Genomic DNA, 22,057 nt, shown 5'->3' on the forward strand with positions numbered 1-22,057 from the left:
GGTTTTTGGTAGAACTTAGGGTTTGTAGGTTTTAGGGTTAGGGTTTCCAATAGCAGTCAAGCTTTCCTCTCGGGCAGACACGTCATCACTTTGTGACACTCCAACCATTGTAGCCTGGTGGCGAGGACACCGGTGGTTGCACTGGATCAGGGTCAGATGGCTGCACCATATTCTTGAAGACTCCCCCGATCGGAACAGACGGTTGGGAAGGTTGCCGGTTGGAAGCTCTCGTACTTTTTGGTGTCGGAGGAAGAGGTACCACCTGGGGCATCAAAGGAGGTAACATGTAATTTAAAAATTGTTGAAAACTTAGCAACATCGGAAGATTTTGCTAAGGATTCCACGAAGGAATGTCACGAAGCTCGTCGAGAAGAAACTGCAAATATTCTGCTGAATCCATGAACGCCATGTCTTGGGTTTTTTATGGCTTATGCCCTGTAAGACACAGCTGTGAAGACGGGAGAGCGCCCGATGCACGATGAAGTAAGGGTGGGAGTGCCCATTAAGTTCGGGGTCAGGCCACGAAGATTCTTTAATACCAATTTCCAAAGTGCCCAAGTGCTCTGTCTTCTTTTTGGTAGGACTTGTATGCTTTGAGAAAAGCACACGCGTGAAGCTCTGATACCACTGTCACAAGACGGGCATCACGTGCCAATAGGAAAGAATAGACTGAACAAACTTTTAACACTTCAATAACAACTGAACTGAAAAAAAAGAGAGAGCACACGCAACACGGAGTGGTGGAATTCCACCCCAGAGAGTAGTATTTCTTTATATTACTTAAACTCAATACAATGCCGGTACTTGATCTCTGCACCTTCAAACTGAAGCCTGCCAGAGAATGAGCCTTCTGCACATATTTAAAGGCCCCTGGCCTCAAAAGCAGTGACATGAAAAGTAGTAAACTCAAAAGCATCTGGTTTAAAAGCGCTGCACCTAAAAAGCTGCCAACGCGTTTCATGAAAATCCGTAGAAGCTGGCACGTCAGCACAGTCAACGCAAATCACTGAATTCCGTACTGTTTGCCACGTCAACAGTCCTGTGCTGATTGCAGAAATCCGTACTACTCTGCCATGTCATCTGTTGGTTATGCTATCTTTTGTGTGTGAGGGTCTAACTTGCCTTTATGTCACTCGGGCCCGATCGAACGAGGTCCGTTGGCTTTGTTCGTCACACATCAGCAATTTGTGACAGATGGAAACCTTTGAACGATGTAGGTTACGGTCTCGGGAGCGTCGGTTGTATATGGTGTCTGAATGAGGCAGATTTCGGTCCGAGGAGCGTTTGATTGTATATGGAACCCTCTCAACGATGCAATGTCGGTCTGGGGAGCATTTGGTTGTAACTGGATGTTTTTATGTTACGTGTTTGTACATGTGAACTTTGTGTCATGTGTTAAGCATTTTGTGATGCATATGAATCAATAGTTCCCATTTGGGTGAGATTGCCTAGGTATGTGATCTTAGTGTATCGAGACACCCCTTGATAGGCCCAGCGTGGACGGTTTGTGATTGCTAATATTGCTATGCTGGAATATGAAGAACTCCGATGCGGATGAGATGAATCGACGAAAATTTGATATGTATGGTGTAATGCATGCTAGAGAATGTGATGTCTGGCAATCATGGGCTTTGGCATGTATGCATAAAGACAGTCTACTAAAGAATCAGATTGAGTTTTGCAGGTATAATCGCAAATGATTACTCTTCTTTCAAGTGGGGGGTATGTCACGAGTTGGTGACATGGTATGATGACCCTAGGGGGTTAGGGTACTTAGAGAACCCAACTTTGGACAACCAGCCGAGTCGGTACCAACCTAAAAATGTGGACTTGTTGATGTGGCAAAGACTGTATGAATAGATCTGTAAAATGTGGAAACTGTGCTGATGCGGTAGAGATTGTATGGACAGGCTCATGAAACGCAGAACAGCCGGATGGGCGCATGACTTTCACAGTTGAAGCTTTTGCATCCCTAGCTTTCCATGGCAAATGCTTTTAGGCCAAGGGCCTTTATGTACCTTGGGGGGGGCTTGCTGTTAGGTGCAGCGGAATGAATGTTTGCGCTTTGCTCAAGATGAGTGCTCCAAACTGTGCTCAAGGTTCCTTTTGTTCAAATGGAAGGTAGAGCCTTCCGTTCTTAATGAGAGAATGCTATGATCACAAACAAAGTGAATGGACACTGTGCGTGCAAGTGTATGAGACTGAGAGATAGAGACAGAAGAGAAATATGACACTAGAGACGTTGTAAAACCCTCCTCCGAAGGCCCCACTCTCGTTGGCGAGAGTGGTCTACCAACGAGAGTGGTCTACTTATGATTGCACAATCTGGTACAAATGGAATGCATGAGAGTGATGCAAGTCTAGGCTATGTCGACGATGATGACGGTGATGACGAAGTCGACCTAAGGGCTGAAATCTGCAATCTTTCTACTGCAGTCCAAAAACGCTATGGGTTGAAATCTGCGATTAGTCCAAAACGCTGATTTGGGGAGATGTTTTCTGTGGATCTTTGACGCTGAAAATCTGCAAGTTTAGGGCTGAAAACAGAGGTGTCTTTAGGCTGAAAACTGATGGTCTTATCGGGCTGAATCGGCTACCTTTTTAGGGATGATCTTGCAGGTCTTGTGATGATGAAAAATGCTGCCTTGTTGAATCTGGGACCAAAAACGCTAGAGGCTGAAGTTGGACCAAAAAACGCTAGGCTGATTTTTTTGCTGGCGAGGATGCTGATGCAAAAACGCTATATGCTGTGTTCTTCTGGCGATGACCTGCTGATGCAAAAACGCCAATGCTGAGGATGGCTGGCGATGGTTCTTGTTGAAAACGCTAGGCAATGGGGGGAATCTGTTGCTTGGAGGCAACCACCAAGGCTTGGTCTTGCTGAGAAGTGGCCTGCCGAGCTTGGCTCCTGTTGCCTCTTCTGCCATTTAGTGCTAACTTTGGTTTGCTTATATATTTTCTTACCCAAATTGCCCTACCTACTTTTGTTGGAAAGTCACTTAAATTAATAAGCGAAAAATGCCAAAAGTAGGTAAAATAGGCTAAATGCACTGGAAAATTCCCGTGAAGGATTCTGATGGATTGTGATGGGAATGCTTATGATCATGCTGTGTGCAACTAGAGGATATGCATCTACACTAAGTGTCTGGACATGCACGGTCTGGGAACAGACTCACAAAAGTGCCAGATGGCTTTCTATTCTAGACTGACTTGACCGAACTGAACCCTGATCATGCTGTAGCTTGTCCACGGACACGTAGGGTTGGATGTGTCACGTGACATCACCTCCTTTTCAAAGTGAGGTACTGGTACCGAACTGTATGGCGTCGAGGGAGATCGCCAATAGCATCCGGAATCTTGGAAGGGACTCTTCGTCGGCCCACTCTGATGTGTGGGTCGTGCGGTACTTGAACTTCATAAAGGTCTGCAACGCTTGCTTCTTTGGGCCGCGCCGAAAGCGACAAAGTCTTCTGTGGCTCCTTCAAGGCTTCAACTTAGTCTAGAGTCATGCTTGTTTCTTCTTCAAGAATCTCCATGGCTGAAAATTCCTAAAACCATTTCCAACACAAAACCATGAACATACCTATTCCATGTAAAGTGAGTGGAAAAAATTTTGTCTTCCTCAAAGACTGCGCATGCAATGTAGATGAACAAATAGACGGAGTGTCCAACCGTTCACCATCCACACGCAAACAATGAGATCGAATCTTGCTCTTTTGATCTAGAACAATCAACTGTGGCAATTCACAACGGAAATGCCCATGCTTGGTGCTTATACTTTCATGTGCTCATTCGGAAACTGTGTCATGCCAAGGAAGAGACACGGAAAGTGACTTCCTTACATACATACTTTTCAGGTTTTCATGAAAAATCCGCATACATTCGTGCTCATTCGTGAGTGAAACGTTCTCAACATACAATATGTCATGCCTAGGAAAAGGGATCACATAAAGAGGCTGACGAAAATACAGGAAACGATCATGAATGAAACACTCGAACAATGCGTGCGTATTAATCATGCGAACACATATTACTTCCTGTGAGGGTTCTTTGGACCTAGGATTGAGAGCCAAGATCGATCCTTCATGATTGATCGAATCTTTCTGTGGGGGTTCTGTGGACCTCGACTCGAAAGCCAAGATCGATTCTTTGTGATTGTTCGAATCTGCAACGAGTTTAGCTTTGCTAGAGAAAGTATGAACTAACACATCATCCTTGTGAACAATCACATCATCTTCATGCAAATCATCATGCTCGTGAGAAATCATTATGCTCATCATTAACATCCAAATCATCATGCTTATCATTGTCAATCAAATCATCATGCATATCATTGTCAATCAAATCATCATGCTTCTCATAATCATGCAAATCCTGTGTGTCATGCTTTGGAGAAGAAGAGACAGAGAGTCTCCGTCTCCTGAATCTCTTGCATCTGTGCTGGCACTTGACAAAAGAGTCGCAAGAACTCTTGCATGTGTCGCTCGCGCTCTTCTTGTCTTGCCTTTCTTTCTGCTTCTCTTTCTGCTTTGTCTTCTGCGTGCCTGCGATCCATTTCTGCTTTTATTTCTGCGTGTCTGCGATTCATTTCTGCTAATCTTTCTGCATTTCTTGCTTCGCGTTCCAAGTTCCTTTCCATAAACATCAACTCTAACTCCTTCATAGGAGTTAGTGCAATCCTTGGCGTAGATGGGGAAGGGGGAGGGTCGGAAAAACCTCCTGGTGGAGAAAATTCTTCTTCGCCTCTCTCATGCTCATCACTTCCAAGCGAAGTATCCATTCCGCTTCGAGTGATGACCATCCACTGAAGTCGTGGGTTCTTGTGGGTTTTTGTGGTCGTGGGTTCTTAAGTTCACGAGGAACTTGGGTTCTTGGGAGTCTTGGGTTCTTGGGTGCTTGAGGGTCTTGAGGTTCTTGAGAGTCTTGAGGTTCTTGAGGTTTTCTTTCGCTTGGAAACTGTGTTTGAGAAGGATCTTCTCTTCACCCGAGTTCTACTCCTTTTCGCGGGCGCACCCCTTGGCGGCCTTGCGCTCACACCAAGGTTGCTTTTTCCCACCTCACGTCGATTGGGCGGCTGCTGAGTGCACGATCCGCTCTCAATGAGTGAAAAGAGACACAAGGGGAGGCTGGACAAGCCCTTCTTTCTTGGGATCCCTGTCACTCTTCAAAAACACGATTAGGAATCGACACGTCCAAGCGAACTTGGGTTCGTGCGACCGCAACAAGCAAAAAAAAAATTATGTGGTTCTTTCCTTGAGTGATACAGAACACTTTCAAAGCTCTGATACCAATGTTAGGTGCAGCGGAATGAATGTTTGCGCTTTGCTCAAGATGAGTGCTTCGAACTGTGCTCAAGGGTTTTTTTTGTTCTTATGGAAGGTAGAGCCTTCCGTTCTTAATGAGAGAATGCTATGATCACAAACAAAGTGAATGGACACTGTGCGTGCAAGTGTATGAGACTGAGAGATAGAGAGAGAAGAGAGATACGACTCCAGAGACGTTGTAAAACCCTCCTCCGAGGGCCCCACTCTCGTCGGCGAGAGTGGTCTACTTATGATTGCACAATCTGGTACAAATGGAATGCATGTGACTGATGCAAGTCTAAGCTATGTCGACGACGACGAGGATGATGAGGCTGACACTAGGGCTGAAATCTGCAATCTTTCTACTGCTGTCCAAAAACGCTATGGGCTGAAATTTGCGAGTAGTCCAAAATGTTGATTTGGGGGGCTGTTTTCTGTGGGTCTTTGACGCTGAAAAATCTGCAAGTTTAGGGCTGAAAACAGAGGTGTCTTTAGGCTGAAAACTGGTCTTATCGGGCTGAATCGGCTACCTTTTTAGGGCTGATCTTGCAGGTCTTCTGATGATGAAAAACGTTGCCTTGCTGATCTGAAAACGCTGAACCTGGGACCAAAAACGCTAGGCTGATGTTTCTGCTGGCGAGGATGTTGATGCAAAAACGCTATATGCTGTGTTCTTCTAGCGATGATCTGCTGATGCAAAAACGCCAATGCTGAGGATGGCTGGCGATGGTTCTTGTTGAAAACGCTAGGCAATGGGGGGAATCTGCTGCCTGGAGGGAACCACCAAGGCTTGGTCTTACTGAGAAGTGGCTTGCCGAGCTTGGCTCATGTTGCCTCTTCTGCCATTTAGTGCTAACTTTGGTGTGTGTGTGTGTGTGTGTGTGTGTGTGTGTGTGTGTGTGTGTGTGTTCAGTTGTTTTGAAGTGCTAAAAGTCTGTTCCAATCTGTTCTTTTCAGTTGGCACGTAATGCCCTTCTCTTTATGGGAGGTACGTCACAAAAGTGATGACGTGGCACTAGGACGTGTTGGCTAGAGAAAAAATAGAGAGAGAGAGAGAGAGAGAGAGAGAGAGAGAGAGAGAGAGAGAGAAATGAAATGAAATGTTATATTAACGTCTTCAAGAGAGAGCTATTCGTTGACATGGCATCTACCGTATGGTGTGCCCGGCCTATGTGAGGTGTCACAAAGTGATGACGTGGCGAACAACGGAAACCCTAATTTCTGCCAAAAACCCTAAAATTCCTGCAAACCCTATTTTGTGCCAAAAACCCTAATTTTGGAAAATGATGAGCGACGCGAATTTTGCTTTTGCTTTTTTTTATAAAAAAAAGAGAAAAGACTCTCTAAGAGAGAGAGAACTGATGCTTTTGATTTTAAAAGCTTTTGGGCCTCTGCTTTTGGGCATCCCTTGTAACCTTTAAATTAGTGGTGAGGGCCTCACTTCTCAGAGCATCTGGACGCAGAGTCTGAGAGTGAAACCCTAACCGCTCTCTTGTACTTTGAAGATTGATTAATACAAAAAGAAATACCGAAAGGGGCGTCAGTCTTTGGGGCCAATATCTCTAGGCACGGAACTCCGCCGGGCGAGTGTAAAATCTATTGTGATCTGTGAATTGTTTGAAGTGGTTATTTGGTGCTGTCGTGATTGATTCTTGACTTGTAGTGTCCAAGTTTGTTACAGTGGTATCAGAGCACGGCCGATTTCTCTTCTACGGGAAATTCGATCCCCGAATTTTTTTTCCGCGGAAAATATGGATTCAGGCAATGATCAGTTGACTCCCTCTGCATCTAGAGATGCGGGCTGGGATCACAACGAAGATTCAGACAGACAGTATGGTCCGCCTCGGCCTACTCAGGCGGAGCAAAGAGAGATGGAGCGTCGTCAATTGATTGGCGATGCAACAAAGATGATGCTCAATTTTGCCAAGGATCCGAAGATGGCAAAATATATGAACCAGACCTCTTTGGAAGAGGTACAGACGGAGTGGCAGAGAACCACAACACCACTCCCGAAACCCGCTCTCAAGAAACCTTCTGCCTCCAAGAAATATACGGAGAAGGAATTGGAGAACGTGGTTGATGCACGGATTGCTCAGCTTTTTGACATGCAAAAGAAAGCCAAAAAGCACGGCAAAAAGCAGAAGAAAGGCACTGACTTCCCGGGATATTTGTGTCATCGGTAGACATTTGACAAGGCAAAGAAATTGAAGAAGCGCGTCAAGTTTGAAGACCTACCCAGTTCTTCTTCTTCTTCTTCTGACAGTTCTTCTAGCTCCTCGGATTCGAGCGAAGAAGATAGAAAAGGTAAAAAAAGAAGCAAGAAGCAATGCTTTGGAAAGGGCAAGAGAAAGGCAAAGAAGGCTAAATCTCGCCCAGAGATTGACAGTTCTACTGAGGACTCGTCTACAGACAGCTCAGATTCCGATGACGGAAAGTTTTATGCGAGCAAGAAGAATTTTTACAAAGCCAATCAGTATGACTTTCTCGAAGATAAAAGCAAGAAAGTCCGAGAGTTTAAGGAAGGTGGCCACTCGATCAAGTTTGATACTTTTCAGGATACTCAGATGCTTCGAAGGCTTTGTCTTTTATACAGCAGTTTGACATCGCTTTCGCGGGAGGACGCTATTCAGAGCACTCCAAGATTCGGAGAGCTGCCTCTTACTTTTAAGGGGAATGCTCGTACTTGGTGGTCCACGCTTCTATTAAGCAAGACTCTGCCAGTTACATGGCTGAAATTCAAGAGGCTTTTTATTTCTTCTTGGTTGACTCAAGAGTTTGAGCGAGATATACGAACTGCTTGGAACCATCTCCGGATGACCAAGAGCGATACAATGAATTCTTACTGTGAAAGATTCTGGAGCTCTTTTCTACCCGCCTCTTCATTCAAGAAGATCTCGTTCAGAGAACAGATTGAGCGGTTTACCTTGGGTCTACCTACAGAGATCCGAGATCACTGCTTGGAACAGAAGTCAACTTCTATTCAGGAGTTGATGAGTCATGCCAAGCGGGGCTTTGCCATTCACTCTGGCAGTCTGACCTACCCCACATATGAGGCCATGACACAACGAGCCGAACAGACTTCTGGGAATGAAGTAGAAAGAAAAAGAGCAACCCAGAGAAAAAAAGGATGCACGACCCAAGCTTACTCCTGAGGAGAGAGCTCGCTTCATCAGAGAGGGGAAGTGCTTTGGATGCGGGGAACAGGGACATATCTCCGCGAAGTGCCCTAAAAAGGCACAGAAAGAACAGCATGATAAAGATGACGACAGGCCTGAGAGTTCGAGAGCAGCTGAGGAACGTGGCAGAAAAGGCAGATAGAAAAATAGAACTGGTATCACATGGTGTGGGACCTGCACCGAATCTAATGAATGAAAGTACAAACTTTGCCGCTTTTGGGGCAAAGTGAAGGATCAGGAAGCTCTTTTGAAGGAGCCAAGGCCAACTTCTTTTCACTTGGAATTGGCGGCTCGATTTGGAATTACGCCCAACAGACTGACGCCATAGGCGGAGGTCGTTCGACTGGCACCCGGATGGGATGTTGCCATCACACCGAGCATTGGCAAACTTCGTTTGCAATGACTGGGGTGTTCAGGGCACGCGAGTGACGTTCTACTCAGGATCCCTTGGTACCACAAGAACTACGCCGTGGTTGACTACCGGGCCGAGAAAGCGACTTTGATAAATGAAGGGCTTAGAGATTGTACTTGATAAACTTCAGTTTCTTAGTCATTCTTTTGGAAGAGAATTGAACGATGGATAGAGGTTGAATATGTTTTGACCTGATCAAAAGAACGCCAAGATTTTTCTCCACACTCATGCCGATTGCTTTTTAGAGGGCCTGAAGATCAAACCATTGATCTGATACCTGGAAGCACGCCACCGAATTGGCCACCTTATTGTGTGAGCCGAGTACAGAATGAAAAGATTATGAACCCAGTGAAAGACCTCTTGGAAAAGGGTCTTGTCCAGCCTAGTACTTCACCGTATTGCTCTCCAGTGTTGTTGGTTTTGAAGAAAGACGGATCTTGGAGAATGTGCATCGATTATAGCACTCTCAACGAAATCACCATCAAGAACAGATTTCTGATTCCTAGGATTGATGATATACTCGACAAGTTACAGGGATCCTCGTTCTTTAGCAGGATTGACTTGAAGAGTGGATATCATTAGATCAGGATAGCGCCAGGAGATGTTTACAAGACAGCTTTTCGGACGACTTTTGGGTTATTTGAGTTTTTGGTGATGCCTTTTGGCGTCACCAATGCTCCTGCGACATTTAACCGGATGATGGACAGGATTTTTCGAGAGGACAGCCTATTTGTTGGCACTTTCTTTGACGACATCATTGTTTTCTCCAAGAATGAGGCAGAACACAGAGATCTTCTGCTTCAAGTCTTTCAGGCATTACGAGATCACACGCTAGTGATTAATGCAAAGAAAAGTGAATTTTTTCCTACCAAAGATACACTTTTTGGGACACATTGTGTCAGCAGCAGGAGTGCTAATGGACCCGGCCAAGATAGAGACTATCCGTGATTGGCCCGATTTGAGGAATGTCCATGAAGTTAGAAGCTTCTTGGGACTGTGTTCGTACTATAGGCAGTTCATACGAAAGTTTGCAGAGGTTGCTTCCCCTTTGCATACCTTCACATAGAAAGGAGTACCTTTTTCGTGGGGACCCACAAAGGTGATTGCCTTTCGGACATTGAAAGAGAAATTGACTACGGGACCTATTTTGACTTTGTCGGACTTACAGAAGTCATTTGAAGTATATTGTGATGCTTATGGTCGTAGTCTGGGTGCGGTCTTGATGCAAGAAGGCCATGTCATAGCTTACGAGAGCCGTTTGTTCTCTAGGCCGGAGATGACAGCACAGATCTATGAGAAAGAGCTTTTTGCGGTTATCCATGCTCTTACTCAGTGGCGGCATTACCTACTCGGAGCGGATTTTACTGTCTTTACAGACCATTAGAGTTTGCGCTACTTCTTGTCACAGAAGCAGCTTTCGGAAAAGCAGATGCGGTGGACGAACATCTTGTCATAGTTCCACTTCCAGATTGTCCATGTGAGGGACAGAAGAATGTGGTGGCAGATACTTTGTCTCGGAAACCGTTGGTTCTGGCTATTTCCGCGATACATCATAGGAGCTTCGAGGATATGGTCGATCAGTTTGCCACGGATACAGATTTTGCAGATATTTTCACACGGATACTGGATGGGGAGACAGTAGCTGGATACTCCCTTCAGGAAAGCTACTTGATGAAGAAGACTATGTTGTGCGTTACACAGCCGTTGAGGGAAAAGGTTATGACTGAATGCCACTGTCCACCTTTTACGGGTCACCGCGGCATTGCTACCACCATGAAAGGGGTAGAGAGATACTTCTTTGGGCTGAGACTCAAAAAGGATGTGGAAGAGTTTGTGCGCAGTTGCTTGGAATGCCAGAAGGTCAAGTTTGACAGGCATAAGGCACAGGGATTGTTACAGCCTTTACCCATGCCCACCCGCCCCTAGGAAAGTATTGAAATGGATTTCATTTTGATCTCCCGAGAACACAGAATGATCACGATGATTTTTCGATTACATGGCAGTCTGAGACGATTGTCTCCTACAGAGACCCCAGATTTATGAGTTTGTTTTGGAAGGCAATTTGGGAGAACATTGGCACGAAGTTGCAGTTCTCGTCATCGTTCCACTTGCAGACTGACGAGCAATTTGAGATTGCCAATTCAGTGATTTTAGATGTATTGAAGTCTTGTATCTCGGATCAGACGACTCAATGGGAAAAGAACTTACCTTTGGTGGAATTTGCCTTCAATAACACGATACACTCGTCAACGGGGAAGACGCCATGTGAGATTGTTGAAAGTGTTGCGAAGGTTCCATCCTTCCTGAGCACGAAAGATTAGATTTTGGAAGCGGATGAATATTTGCGAGATTTGGATACGGCTTTTGCCAAGGTTCGCGAGACTTTACAGAAGTCTCAAGAACGGCAGAAAAAGGCAGCGGATCGCCATCGTGGCGACTTGAAATTGAAGGAGGATGATTGGGTGCTCTTACTTTTGAGAAGGCACGCCTAAGAAAGAAAAAGGGAAAGGAGAGGCTTTTTCCAAAGCTTAGTATGTGATACTACGGACCTTTCCAGATTACTGAAAAGATAAATGATGTCTCCTTCCGATTGAAACTGCCAGATACTTGGAGGATTCATAATGCATTGCATGTGAGTCTCTTGAACCCTGTTAAGGGTGATGTGCCTGATGATGGGGAGCCTGATGAGCAACCCGAAGTGGAAGAAAACGAGGAGATCCTTGTTCCTGAACAGATTTTGGCACATAATGATATGAAGAAAGGTAAAGTCCGAAGGCGGTTCTTGGTTTAGTTCAAGAACTTTCCTGCATTTGATGCGAAGTGGATGGAGGAGGAGGACCTAGTAGATACTCCTCGGATTGTGAAACTTTACCTCGATGTTTTGGTTTAGCATAGTCTACTCCAAACGGAACCCAGAAACTCAGCTTGGCCGAAGATCTGGTGCAGTGGGATGCACAAGAGGGGAGTTACTCCGCTCCTTTGTCAACAGATGCCTCGATTTTGATACTAAAGTCACTGATGTCTCTTTGAGCTTCAGGGATACTGAGAGCTGACAGTATTCTGCTGGATGACTTTATGAAATGGAATTCTTGATTATGATACTGATTTGTTCTTGACTTCTTGTGAGTGCAGGAACTGATAGCCGAAATGACTGCAGCATTTTGGTCTGATTGATCTCGAATAGACATGGTTGCAATAGGGGTTAGACAATCGGACATCGTTGAGGTCCCGATTGGACCTAGATGTGATTGCTAGTTACATTGCCGATAAATCATGGTCTAAGATCCGAATGAATGTTGAATGTCATGTGATGTCCTGTGATGTCTGGTGATGTCCTGTGATGTCGTGTGATGTGACTGTCGATTTTGTACATGTGCTAGATGTGTGTTCCTAGTACGTAGGTACTAACAGTCAGTGTCTGCTAAGACGGTTTATGGCTTTTGTCGGTTTTGCGGGCGTAGTCGCGGTCGATTACAATGCTTTCAAGAGGGGGGTATGTCACAAAGTGATGACGTGGCGGACATCAGAAACCCTAATTTCTGCTAGAAACCGTAAAATTCTTGCAAACCCTATTTTGTGCCAAAAACCCTAATTTCCGGAAATCGCGGAGGCTTTTTTTTTTTTTTTTGGAAAATGATGAGCAACGCGAATTTTGCTTTTGCTTTTTAAAAAAAAAAAAAGAGAAAAGACTCTAAGAGAGAGAGAGAACTGATGCTTTTGATTTTAAAAGCTTTTGGGGCTCTGCTTTGGGGCATCCCTTGTAACCTTTAAATTAGTGGTGAGGGCCTCACTTCTCAGAGCATTTGGACGCAGAGTCTGAGAGTGAAACCCTAACCGCTCTCTTGTACTTTGAAGATTGATTAATACAAAAAGAAATACCGAAAGGGGCGCCAGTCTTTGGGGCCAATATCTCTAGGCACGGAACTCCGCCGGGCCAGTGTAAAATCTATTGTGATCTGTGAATTGTTTGAAGTGGTTATTTGGTGTTGTCGTGATTGATTCTTGACTTGTAGTGTCGAAGTCTGTTACATGAGGGAGTTTGCTCATTCTTGGCGTGTTTTCGCCATTGTTTTGCCTGCCTTGTATTGTTGGCAATTTCATATAGTTTGTCTCTTGGTGGCCCCTGATCAAAGTTCCGCTTCGAGATGCACCGGCCCCAAAGTCTGGCATCCCTTCGTGTACTTTCTTCTTATATTAGTAATCACAAAGTGCAACTGCCGGAGAGAAGCTTTGCAACTGTGCAACCATGCATTGATCTCCCAGAGACGACCCCTAAGCACCGGCCCAAAAGCTTGCGCTAACCCAAAAGCAATTGTTGAAAATAGGGTGCCCAACTCTGCTTTCACACTACGTAAATAATGCCACGTCATCAATTGTACAGAAGGCCCTGAAATTCTACCGTGAATTGCACCGTAAATCACACGTTGTCACATCAACAACCACAAAATAGCTCTCACTCCCTGTGAGCAGCCTTTGGGAGATACTAGGGCACTAGCAGCCCCGCCAAGACTGGCTGGAGAGGTGACAAACTCTTAACACTCTCGTGGGTCAAAAGAGCGTGTTGGACTGATTGATAAACTCTATAACACTAGTCTTAACTGCACAAAGTGGGTCTCAACGGTTTCAACAAAGTCCAAACAAGTTCAAACAGATTCCCACAAGTCCAAACAAGTTCAAACAGGATTGAACAAGTTCAGACAAGTTCAAGCAATGAATCCAAAAAGATATACTGATGGATATTCAATCAGATGCCAAACAGATATTTTATCCACTTTTTCATAGAAATGGATTTCCATCTCCATATCTTGGTGCAGTACTCTGAGAGCTCCAAAGTTAGTACCCTTCAGATGCTTGTAAGCCCTTCTTTCTTGGTCCATGTTAACCCTTTTATCTTTATCTCTTTTGCAAAATTTGTATCTATCAATTTCTTACAGGCTTTTGATGCACCTATCCTTGTTGTGAGCCTTTGATGCACTCACATCTGTGAGCTACCAGCTCATCAAAACTGCCTGCATTCCTTGCAATTCTTGCTTGCCTTGACTTTTTGCGTGTAAGACCAAATCAATCTCATTCATGTCAAACTTGAGAAGATACCAAGAACTCCATTGTGATATGCCTAACAAGTGCGTCGAGAAGTAGCAATTGAACACATCTCCAAGTTTTTGCTGAAACCATAATCTTTTGTCGAAAACCTAAAACTGTAGGTGTGGTTGGTATTTGGATTCATTTGCATCAAAGTGCATGACTCTTGGCAGTGAAGTCTTGGTTGAGACTCAGCTCGGGGTGAACGGTGTCTGAAAAAGTAGTCAAATGTCTTTCCTCCAGGCTCCAGCTCTCTCTCTCTCTCTCTCTCTCTCTCTCTCTCTCTCTCTCTCTCTCTCTCTCTCTCTCTCTCTCTCTACCTCTCCCCCCCTTGCTCTCCATTTAACTGCAGTGGAACCCATGTCTCTGGTTTGTCTTCGGCTTTTCTCCAATATGCCATGCTTTTTCCAGGAGCTCCTCACGACGGTTCGTCACACGCTGGTGATTAGCTGTAGCCTGTCATTCATGAAGCACGCTAAAACTTTTGACTGTCTAGAATATTAGTGCATTTGGTTTTGAGAGAGCTTTATTTACATATTTATTTTTTGTTTCTGGTTTTGCAGGACCTCATAAGCTGTCTTTGTTTATTACTTATGAAGGAGATACAAGTGTACTAGTGAAGGTCATTGCTCCTGAATTTCTTATAGCTGACCCACTGGAGGTGTCGGTGTCTAAAGGGAAAAGTGAAACAGTAAGGTTTCAGACTTGATACCTCTTCATTTTTTCTCAAAACAGTCCGTTGATTTTGTTTATTTAGGTGGTTTTTGGATCATATTGCCGCAGATTCATTTTACGATGGATCCAAATTATGAGATGGACTCAAAATCTATGGGAAACAAAACCATTGTTGTAACTAGTGATTGTGAGATAGAAGTTCCGATGGAGTACCTTAGCGATGAGAGAGCTCCTATCTTACCTTCGGTGGAGCCAAGGGTGATTGCCTATCTACTGGTGTTTGTATTCATCGTCTCATGTGTTAGTGCTTGGTTCTGCTACAAGTGCCGTGGAAAGAAGCGAGTGGGAGAAGTGAAATATCAACAGCTTGAAATGAATGGGGCAGGGCAGAGTACTCCCAAGGAGAGAGTGGAAGAGGCTGTAGGTTCATGGGAGGAGGTTTGGGAAGAGGATTGGGAAGATACAGAAGCAGCGAAGTCCTCATCGCGCTTAAGTCAGAGCCTTTCGTCAAGGGGTTTGGCGGCTAGACGAGGTGCTAAAGATGGCTGGGATAATAGTTGGGAGGATTAGTGGCTCATATTTTTGCTGCACAATGCCGCAGGGTTTTTGAAAAGGGTTGTGCGGTTGCTGCCGAGGGAGGTCGTGTGTAAAACATGTCACACTAAATTGGTAATCAGTTCATTCTCCAAAGGGCCAATTTTTAGCCATTAAAGCTAGTTGTTGGTGAGGCAATCGGTCATTTTGTAATCTGGAAACATATGAGCCGCGGTTTGGTTTGTATTACTACCTTTGAAGCAGAGTTCTAAGACGGCAGGCGCTTGCAGCTGCAGCACACAGATAGCTTTACTCAAAGAGGGTATACTCCAAGGTTTTCAGGATTGGTAACATGGCAAGCCAACTTGGAGGTAGATGTTCTATATTTAGGTTGTTAGTGTAATAGTATAAACTTCACAGATGTGGCACATGTAAGAGGGTGGTTTGCAATGGGGTTGGTTACATTTGTCTAAAAGAGAATGGATAAATAGAGCATGATGTTTCGTCCTTCCATGAGCCACCAGGTTACCACTTTCTCCTGGCATGTCTCTCTCTCTCTCTCTCTCTCTCTCTCTCTCTTTCTCTCTCTCTCTCTCTCTCTCTCACACACACACACACACACACACACACACACACACACACATGGTTATTATACTAGTGCTAGTGTCTACTCCATCTAGCTAACACTTGTATTTCTGAGCTTCCATTGGTCCCCCCCCCCCCCAAAAAAAAAAAAAAAAAAAACTTCGTTCATTTTTCCCCAAGCAAACATCGACGAGCTTGTGATGCATTGCACTGTCTCCCTCCCACTTTCTTTGCCGATTATGCATCTCTGCTTCACCTCCTATGTACCTGGATCGTGCCTTTCCCCTCTAAGCAGCCGAGGTGGTCTCACCCCTATAATTTGGACCCGCCGAGGAAGAATGTGTGCTGGCATGTTGAGGCTTGGTTTGCTAAGGAGGTAGATACCAACACAATGTTAGCTTTGATTGGTGATGGTGATGCTAAGGCTAGGTATAATGAGGAGATGGATGCCCAGCATACTTGGATCCTTGTCACTACTTAAGTTGAGAATTCTATCTTTGCTTAAAGAGGATTAGGTTTGCAATTTGTCCTTGAAGATGATGACCTATTTCATCTATAGATTCATTTTAAGAATGATATGATGCCTCATTCTGATCATTTTGTACAGAATTGTTTTGAATGCAAATTTTTTTGTGTGTGGTGCAAAATACCTTTGTAATGTTTAAAGCTAGTTGTCTTTGAGCATAGTGTTCTTTTGTGTATAAGTATCATCATAACAACAACACATACTGGCACAATCACACGTTCATTAAAGCAACATGTATTCACACAATCGCACGTACTCATGGACATTTGTGATAGGTTCATTGCCTACACATTTTGGGTGCTCTGATTGGTGCTCCGTAATTGGAATTTGGGCAAAGTCTAGACTTATCCATAAAAGCCTTGGTTATTTCGGAGCGTCTCCTTGACTTGCCCACTTGCTTAAGTCATGTGATTGCCCTTTAATTCTATGGCAGGGAACATCTATGCAATTTGGTTCGAGTCTAGACTTCTCTATAAAAGCCTTGGTTATTTCGGAGCGTCCTTGACTTGCCCACTTGTTTAAGTCTTGTACTTGCCCTTCAATTCTATGGTTGGGACATGTATGTTAGTATAAGCAAAGTGCCAGTTGGTCACCTCTTTTGTTGTAAGGTAACCTTGTTAAAGGTCTAGCCTCAAATAGCCTCAAAATTGTATGCACAAATAAACTTGCCTACTCCATGGGCAATTGCAATTTAGTGCAAATTATTTCACTAGTTGTTGGGTTATTCTTTGAGTTAGCTGTAAGATCTCTTGCAATTTAGTCCTTAGATCTTAATAAGAGGCAAGCCTTTTAGGCTCCTAGATTACAGACACAATTTTTGCTTATGATACCCTTGCCTAGTGGGAGTCACCTCTCAATATGGTGGTTATTGGACTTCCTTTACACAAAACAAACCTCAACTTAAGAGCGAACCATTGAGCATCACCAATGAAGCCAAATTAAATGGCACCTTGGCAATTTCTGTTTATTATGTGAGAATTAGTGTGTTTCGACAATAGTGACGGCCAAGTGAAGTCGTACTCATAACAGAGAAGGATCCATTTCAATTCTTTTTGGGAATTAGGTTGCTGTTAAGGGCTCTAGGATGAAGGGATTTTTACATGGTTATACTAGGAGAATTTGGCCTATTCTTAGCATTGGTTCTCGCCTATCTATAGCATTCGTCCTTGGTTGTTGCAAATAAGAGAGCAATTACTTCACTCACAATTGTTTGTAGGTGGCACTTTTTGAAATATGCTCTTGTACACTCTTCAATCTATACTGAGACAACCTCGACACCAAAGTTTAAGTACAAAGGGCCGTTTAACAAGGAGTTGCAAGCTCTTCAAGTTTGTGCATATCTCGAGCAAGGAGCTAGCAGACTTTGGATAATTTTCTTCTTTGTTGCATTTGCCATGGTTATTTCTTGTTGTGGAACTCTAAACCCTTAAGACATACTGGGGGCTTCTAGCTATCATTAGGACTGCACCTTGAGAATGAGATAGTGTTACAAGTAGGGTGGTAGTTTTGGCTTAATTTGGAACCACAAATGACAAGCATTAGGTATACTTGTCACCCCTTTGGATCACAATTATATCCACTTTCTTGTAACATCTATTATAGTATATAATGCATAGGTATTAGAAAGAAATTTCGTAGCAAAGAAAGGCACTCCAAAGACTCATTGAATTTGTACAAACTCAGCATGGAGTAACGTGAATGCTTTTTGGTCCCCATCAATAGGCTCAGAGTTGTGATACCTTGGATACTTGTGTGATGGATAATCTCACACTTAATACCTAGCCAAATATCAAGAAATCATCTTGGAGCTTGAAGGTATTAATGAATTTTAAAAGGTGTGGGGCTTTATTCGTAGGCTTGATCTAGAGTATCAGGCTAAGGATAAAACCCACCATCTTAAGATTTGTTAGCTTGCAAAAATACATGATGATACTTTGCATAAAAAGAGAAAAAGAATAAAAATAAAACACTTACACAAGAATCTTCATAGTCACTTGCACATAACAATAAAAGAAAATCATTTTCTATGCTGAGAGAATCCTCTAAGAGAGCCAAGGGGCCTCCAGGACTACACTCAAATGAAGAGTTTGAGAGAGCCAATAAGGAAAAGCTTTTCTTTGATCGTCTTAGTGAGCATGAGAAAAGGATTGTCCAGATGGAAAATCCCAAGATGGCAATGAAAAGGAGAAGGGAAAAGCCAAGGCCTTGAATATGGTGCAGTTGCTATCCTCGAAGTACCTACAAGTGGAGGTTTCTTACACAAAAGATATCCATGAATGTTGCTTTATGACTGCTATCTAGCAGCCTTCTTTTGGACCACATGAGCTTGTGCACATACATTGTACCACTCATGGTACATGAGTGCATCTCCTTATTCATAGTGGTACTACACATAATTTTTTGAGCTACAAGTTGGTGAAGAAACTTAACATTCCATGGACTCCAAGCTCACACCGCTATGTTGTCTTCCTTATGAATGGGCATGACAAATAGGTATAGAGGTTAAGAATCTCTCTTTGGAAATTCAAGGTCATCTTATGCACTTCTATTTTCAAGTTTTAAATATGAGTTGTATAGATGTGATTTTTAGTAGGACTTGGTTACACAATCTAAGTTCTCTTCTAGCTCAAAGTTGTAAGTATGATTCCCTTTAGTTCTTTGCCAAGGGTAGACATGTTTTGTTGCTAAGAGAGAAGGATGTACCTCAGTCTCCCTTATATGTTCTACGGAATTTTGAAAGATGCATGACAATAAGAAAATAAAGAAAATATTTTTGTGTACTTATTGCCTCATGCTCTTTCGAATTGTTCTTTTTTAAATGATGATAATGTTTAGTATAGGAACTTCCTACGCAACGCAATCTTACTTTCTCTCTATGGCTTCTTAGCACTCTAAGCAACATGCTTTTGCACATGCTACACATAAACTCTAGCAATTGTTACAAGAATATCATGATATTTTTTTGCTAAAGATTTGTCTCTAGGATTACCACTAAAATGTTCAGTGCAACATCGTATTGATTTGGTGCCTAGTACCAATATTATAAGTAAGCTTCTTTACATGCTCAATCACATGGAAACCATAGAAGTAGAATGATAGCTTGCCGACTACTTAAGACATGGTTTCATTCAACCAAGTTCTTTGCCGTTGGCACCAATCTATTGGTTAAGGAAAAAGATGGATCTGTTCGTATGTGCATAGATTGTTGTGCTTTGAATGCTGTGATTGTTAAGAACAAATATCCTCTCCCTAGGATGAATAAGTTATTTGATGGCATTACAAGTTCTTAGTTATGCCTTTTGATTCGACTTATTCTCATGCCACTTTCATGACTATGACTGATGATACTCTAAAACCATATACTGAGAAAAAGTCCTCAAGTTGGTATTTGAATTGCTATGAGAACATAAATTTTATGCAAAGCTAAGAGTGTGATTTCTTAAAAACAAAAGCCACTTACATATTAGTGCATGTTATCTCTTATGCTAGTCTTCAAAGGGGCCAACTAATGTAGATGTAATTTTGCGATGGACTCATCCTACTAATCTGAAAGAATTTTTGACTTTCTTAGGTGCATGCTATTATCATAAATGCATCAAAGATTATGCTAGAATGCGTTTCCATGATAGAACCATTAAAGGCTCAAGGAAAAACCTTTACTTGGGGCAAAGAGCAACAACATAGTTTGGACAAGTTTAAGGTAGCTTTAACTACAACAACTATTTTAACTATTGTAGATCCTCTCAAACCATTTTTGCTCGAGATGGATGCAAATAACAAATATATTGGAGTAGAGCTATTGCAAAAGGAAGGCTTGTCGTTTTGAACGCAAAAAGTTTGGTGCTCAATTTCAAATTGTTTTCGATCATAAAATCATCAAATGGTTCGTACAATAGAAAGATTTAAAAGGACGTAAAGACACGGTGGGTTGAAATCCTTCAAGAGTATGACTATACGTTAAGGTATGATAAAGGTCAGTACAATGTTGTAGCTAATGTTGAGGTAAATGCTCTAACATTTATAAAAATTCAAAGTTTTTTTTGCAATGTCTTAAGGGAAAATGTGAGCATGATGAGTCTTAGTCCATGGTGTGAAGTCATGCTAAGAAAAGAGACCTCACTGACACTCAAGCCAATGCTTAGGATGACTCTATACAAGGTTCCACTTTAATTTGTGATGAGTTGAATTGATGGAAGCAATTTTTCATTAATAAGGGGTACCTACTTCACAAGGGGAGAGAATGTGCACCGATGGACAATGATATCATTTATGAGTTTCATAAGTTCTAGTGCAAGTCATCTCGGGATACAAAAGACCTATGCTCTAGTATGTTGTTAATTTTACTGGCTATACTTGCATAAAACCGTACAAGATTATGTGATTACCTACCAAAAGTGCCAATATAAGACAAAATTATTAAAGAACACCAATTTCAATTGGATTAGCTAATGAAAAGATGTAACAAGTCAAGGACTTTCTATAGGATCACATGTCCATGTGACACTCTGTTGGTTTGAATGCTAAACAAGCACAAAGTAGATATGGAAAGTACACTAATGAGAAATGACTAGGACTTTTTATAGGATCACGTTCCATGTGACATGCTATTGGTTTAAATGTTAACCAAGCACAAAATAAATATGAAAAGTACACTAATGAGAAATGAAAATTGGTTACTTTTGACAAAGGTGTTGACTTTTCCTACCTGTATTGGAACATTCTGAAACTCTTAAGACTGGTCTTATTCCAAAGTTATCTATTTTTTGCGCTCTAGCATGATTGCTGATAGTGGATGTGAATGTGCAAGTGAAGTGTGATCATGGCGCAAATGGCGTATGGACTGGAAAAGAGTGCACCGCCATTCACTCTCATGTGTGGCCATGACAAAATTAATGTTATAATATTATTGTAAGGGTGCCACATGTGCACTAATTGTGGGCCAATTTTACCCTTTATACTTGTAATCGAGCATGTTGTAAAAGCGGTTTTCTAATGAGAATGCAATGTGTTAGAATTGGCTTGTTAGTGTCCCCTAAGGGTGTCCTACTTTTGGGCCCTGGTTTTTAATTGGCCCCTTTATCCTATGCATTTTCTTTTGCTTGAAGGAAAAAGAAGGGAGGAGGGTCAATAACGTGTTGTCATTGCCCTCTCCATTTTCCTTTTAACTAAAACTTTTGGCGCCTGATTACCCTCCCTTTCCAAGCACAAGGATCAACCGGTTGCACATGAGCATCATCGTGTGAATCCACCTATGTAAGTTGGCAATTGACCATCATCAACGCCAACAATGAAAATGCTCTTGCACAGTCAATGACACCTCATAGAAACTACCTGCACTACAAATCTGCCTACCACCATAGCCAACTGGAGCCCCAAGGTACTCCGCATGACTCATGATGCCAATGGAGCACCAAAGCTTTATAGAAAGCATTGGTATCAAAGGCCAAAAACCCTATGTGGGGTGATCAATTCTAGCCCGAATTGAATACAATAAGTTACAATTGGATCCTAAACATCCCGACTTTTTCCATAATACTGATTTTGACCCATTAACTGAACAAAAAACCCCATCATTGTATTGACTTTCACCATCCAATGAAACGTGAAAATTGTAAACCATTCAACTTTCTAGTTTGAGCATAACTTGACCAAATGGGATCCAATTTGAGCATTTTCAACAAGCACATCTCAAAGATCACATCAAACTCTATCAATCAACCCCCTGAAAAAGTTAAATCAACCACCAAGTCATGCATTCCAAATC

The 22,057-nt window shown here is 42.8% G+C and overlaps 1 protein-coding gene across 2 annotated transcripts in view; it reads left to right on the forward strand.

Moving 5' to 3' along the window:
- Positions 1–15,690, forward strand: part of LOC147454606 (uncharacterized) — a 97,296-nt gene extending 81,606 nt beyond the window's left edge. For both annotated transcript variants that reach the window (XM_086516499.1, XM_086516500.1), the window contains 2 exons: positions 14,537–14,664; positions 14,757–15,690. In XM_086516499.1, coding sequence (XP_086372625.1) covers positions 14,537–14,664; positions 14,757–15,218 — 590 coding nt within the window. In that variant the 3' untranslated portion in view covers positions 15,219–15,690. The remainder of the gene's footprint in view (positions 1–14,536; positions 14,665–14,756) is intronic.
- Positions 15,691–22,057: the final 6,367 nt, after the last annotated feature.

This window comes from Adiantum capillus-veneris, chromosome 7, assembly GCF_014529385.1.
Source record: "Adiantum capillus-veneris isolate H3 chromosome 7, ASM1452938v2, whole genome shotgun sequence".
Taxonomy (NCBI): Eukaryota; Viridiplantae; Streptophyta; class Polypodiopsida; order Polypodiales; family Pteridaceae; genus Adiantum; species Adiantum capillus-veneris.